The sequence below is a fragment of the Limulus polyphemus genome, unplaced genomic scaffold (genome assembly GCF_000517525.1).
Source record: "Limulus polyphemus unplaced genomic scaffold, Limulus_polyphemus-2.1.2 Scaffold7088, whole genome shotgun sequence".
Lineage (NCBI taxonomy): Eukaryota > Metazoa > Arthropoda > Merostomata > Xiphosura > Limulidae > Limulus > Limulus polyphemus.
In genome coordinates this window covers 18306-21397 of record NW_013672698.1, presented here as the reverse complement: position 1 = coordinate 21397, position 3092 = coordinate 18306, and the positions used below count along the sequence as shown (strand labels likewise).

Genomic DNA, 3092 nt, shown 5'->3' with positions numbered 1-3092 from the left:
GGCGGACTTACAACGCTAGAAACTGGGTTTCGATACCCGTGGTGGGCAGAGCATAGATAGCCCATTGTGTAGCTTTGTGCATAAATTTAAACAAAAAACTTAATCAAATTGAAAATAAATTATTTTTAATTAGTTGTAGTTTTGTCGATCTATTTGTTAATTAAATTTATTTATTTTATTAAGAGCTGGGTTGCTACCGTATGACTTAGCTTTGATGACGACTCTTTACATTAATAAAGAACGGAATTATCTACCATGGGAAGCGGCTTTGGAATCTCTGTCGTATATTGATATGATGTTGTCACGCAGTGCCATCTATGGAAAATGGGAGGTAAAGAATAATACAATAATATAGTCGGTCATAAAACAACAATTAGATGCTAAAGTTTTATTCAATCATATTCTAAAATTTACATTTTGATGTCACGCACGTTTCATTCAGTCCTAACCCTACTGTTAGCTAATAATGTGGTACAGTATCTGACTTGCAACACAGATAAAACTAATTAGTCGTTATTTTGTTAGTCGAACCTTACCCGGCCCTGACACTAATGCTATCTAATAATGTAGTAGAGTACGTGACTTGCAATAAGACGGAATTAATATGTTTTTAATTTGGTTATGCGCATAATACTGCCATAATCAGACATGTACATCTGGCAGCTAAAATATTTAGTATTGCAGTAAGTGAAGTGTTGTACTTAACTAAAACATTTTATTTTTAATACAGAAGTACGTCCTGAGACAGTTAAGCTCCATGTACAACGAATTGGGTTGGGAAGAAGACGAAACAGAGAGCATACTCATCCAGTAAGTGTACAACACAGTTTGCGTGGTATTAGAATATCTAAATGATGCTTATAATTCAATCAAAAGCATGGCGAGATATTTTTGAATAGTTCCGTGGCATTGCTGTAAAGTTTGTTCCCTCTCTTTAATTTTCCATATGAATATATCTATATTATTACTGTTAAGTGTGAAAATTTGATTGAAGTGTGCGGCTTAAAATGGAAATAGGTTAGTTTACTGAGACAGATGCCATTTTACACATAAACCTTTTGTTGCATCGTCATCATTTACCGTACACTTTACTTCATCAACCAACAATAGGCCAGGCTTGGCTGGTGGTTATGACACAACTGGGTTCAAATCCCATCACCGAACATGCTCACCCTATTAGACGTGAGGCATTATAACGTGACAGTCAATCCTACTATTCTTCTTCAGGAGTTTGTTTTTTGAATTTCGCGCAAAGCTACACGAAGGACTATCTGCGCTAGCCGTCCCTAATTTAGCAGTGTAAGACTAAAGTGAAGGCAGCTAGTTATTCTTCAGGAGAAGAAGAATAGTCAAATATTCGAAAGCGCTCGAGGTTTTGGTGTTATTTTAAATCTATTACACTTTATATGTGATCCTTTGTGCTAAATCCTATTATTCTATTAGAGTAGTCCAAGAAAGGGCGGTGGGTGGTGTTGACTAACTACCTTCCTTCTCATATGTCACTTCTTTATTAGGGACGCTAGCGCAGATAGTCCTCGGGTAGGTTTGCGCAAAATTAAACAACCAGTTGAAAACTGTAGTTAGTTATCTAACAACAAAGTATTTACAGTTAAAGTAACGTTTGCAGAAAATAGTATTGGTACACACACACACACACACAAATGTTAAAACTTGTAACTTCTTTCTCTACAGCTTTTACATATATAAATATTACATTTTACATGCATAATGGTTGCATTAATTGAGTCTTGTTACTAAGTTTAAAATAAGAGCATTTATAGGTATCATATAATCTCTTATGTTGAGCTTGAAGGCGCAGATTTTCATAGTTCGGTATTCGTGTTTCATGTTCGTTATTGAAAAGCATGCACGTAAAGTGATGAATCTAATATAAGCATATACAACTGTGTTAATAACTTGATGAATCTAATATAATCATATACAACTGTGTTAATAACTTTATATCTCACTAGGTACAATCGAATCAACAGCCTGGGGTGGACTTGTAAACATGGGCACCCGCAATGCGTAAAAATCGCCAAACGAAAATTTCAAGAATGGAAGGATAACTACAATGACCTAACAATGTAAGTAAATGTTTCAAGAATGGAAGGATAACTACAATGAACTAACAATATAAGTTAATGTTTCAAGAATGGAAGGATAACCACAATGACCTAACAATGTAAGTTAATGTTTCAAGAATGGAAGGATAGCTACAATGACCTAACAATATAAGTTAATGTTTCAAGAATGGAAGGATAGCCACAATGACCTAACAATGTAAGTTAATGTTTCAAGAACGGAAGGATAACTACAATGGCCTAACAATGTAAGTTAATGTTTCAAGAATGGAAGGATAACTACAATGACCTAACAATATAAGTTAATGTTTCAAGAACGGAAGGATAACTACAATGACCTAACAACATAAGTTAATGTTTCAAGAACGGAAGGATAACCACAATGACCTAACAATATAAGTTAATGTTTCACGAACGGAAGGATAACCACAATGACCTAACAATATAAGTAAATGTGAATGTTAACAGTAATATGATACATAACTGTAGGTAAGTGGGTAATTAACTAGTTTCATCTGATGAAAAAAAGCGGAAAAATGACAGAGATACTTAATAAGAATAAAACGTTTCCAACGTCACATATATAATTCACTCTCTAATGACACACATTGTATAGACTTGAGGCTTGTCAACTTATTAATACACTGTGTTTATTTCTTACTCTAAGAGATTCTAGCCATGACTTTTTTGAAGTACATTTTGAAGTCCCTTCACTGTGGCATATGGTTCACAAGGTATCAAGAAAAATCTATAATATTTATTTAATCAAACATAGTTAACTCATTGTTAAACTCCATATGAATTATAATAAGTATGATAGAAGTATTAAGGTATTTTTTTAACTTTAAATTAATATTGCATGTCCAGTACGCACGGATTTGATATAATATTTACATTGTTTCATCTACTGAGACGTTTGAAATAAGCGTTTCAAAACATCACTACACTATTAATGGCTGGAGACGGCTTAAATGGGTAATGAAGAAAAACTTTAATATAAGTTTAACA

General features: G+C 33.5%; 1 protein-coding gene across 1 annotated transcript in view; it reads left to right on the top strand.

Annotated features, from left to right (window-relative positions):
- Positions 1-3092, top strand: part of LOC106474335 (aminopeptidase N-like) — a 31749-nt gene that overhangs the window by 22080 nt on the left and 6577 nt on the right. The window contains exons 5-7 of the mRNA XM_013935025.2: positions 184-331; positions 731-810; positions 1974-2087. Coding sequence (XP_013790479.2) covers positions 184-331; positions 731-810; positions 1974-2087 — 342 coding nt within the window. The remainder of the gene's footprint in view (positions 1-183; positions 332-730; positions 811-1973; positions 2088-3092) is intronic.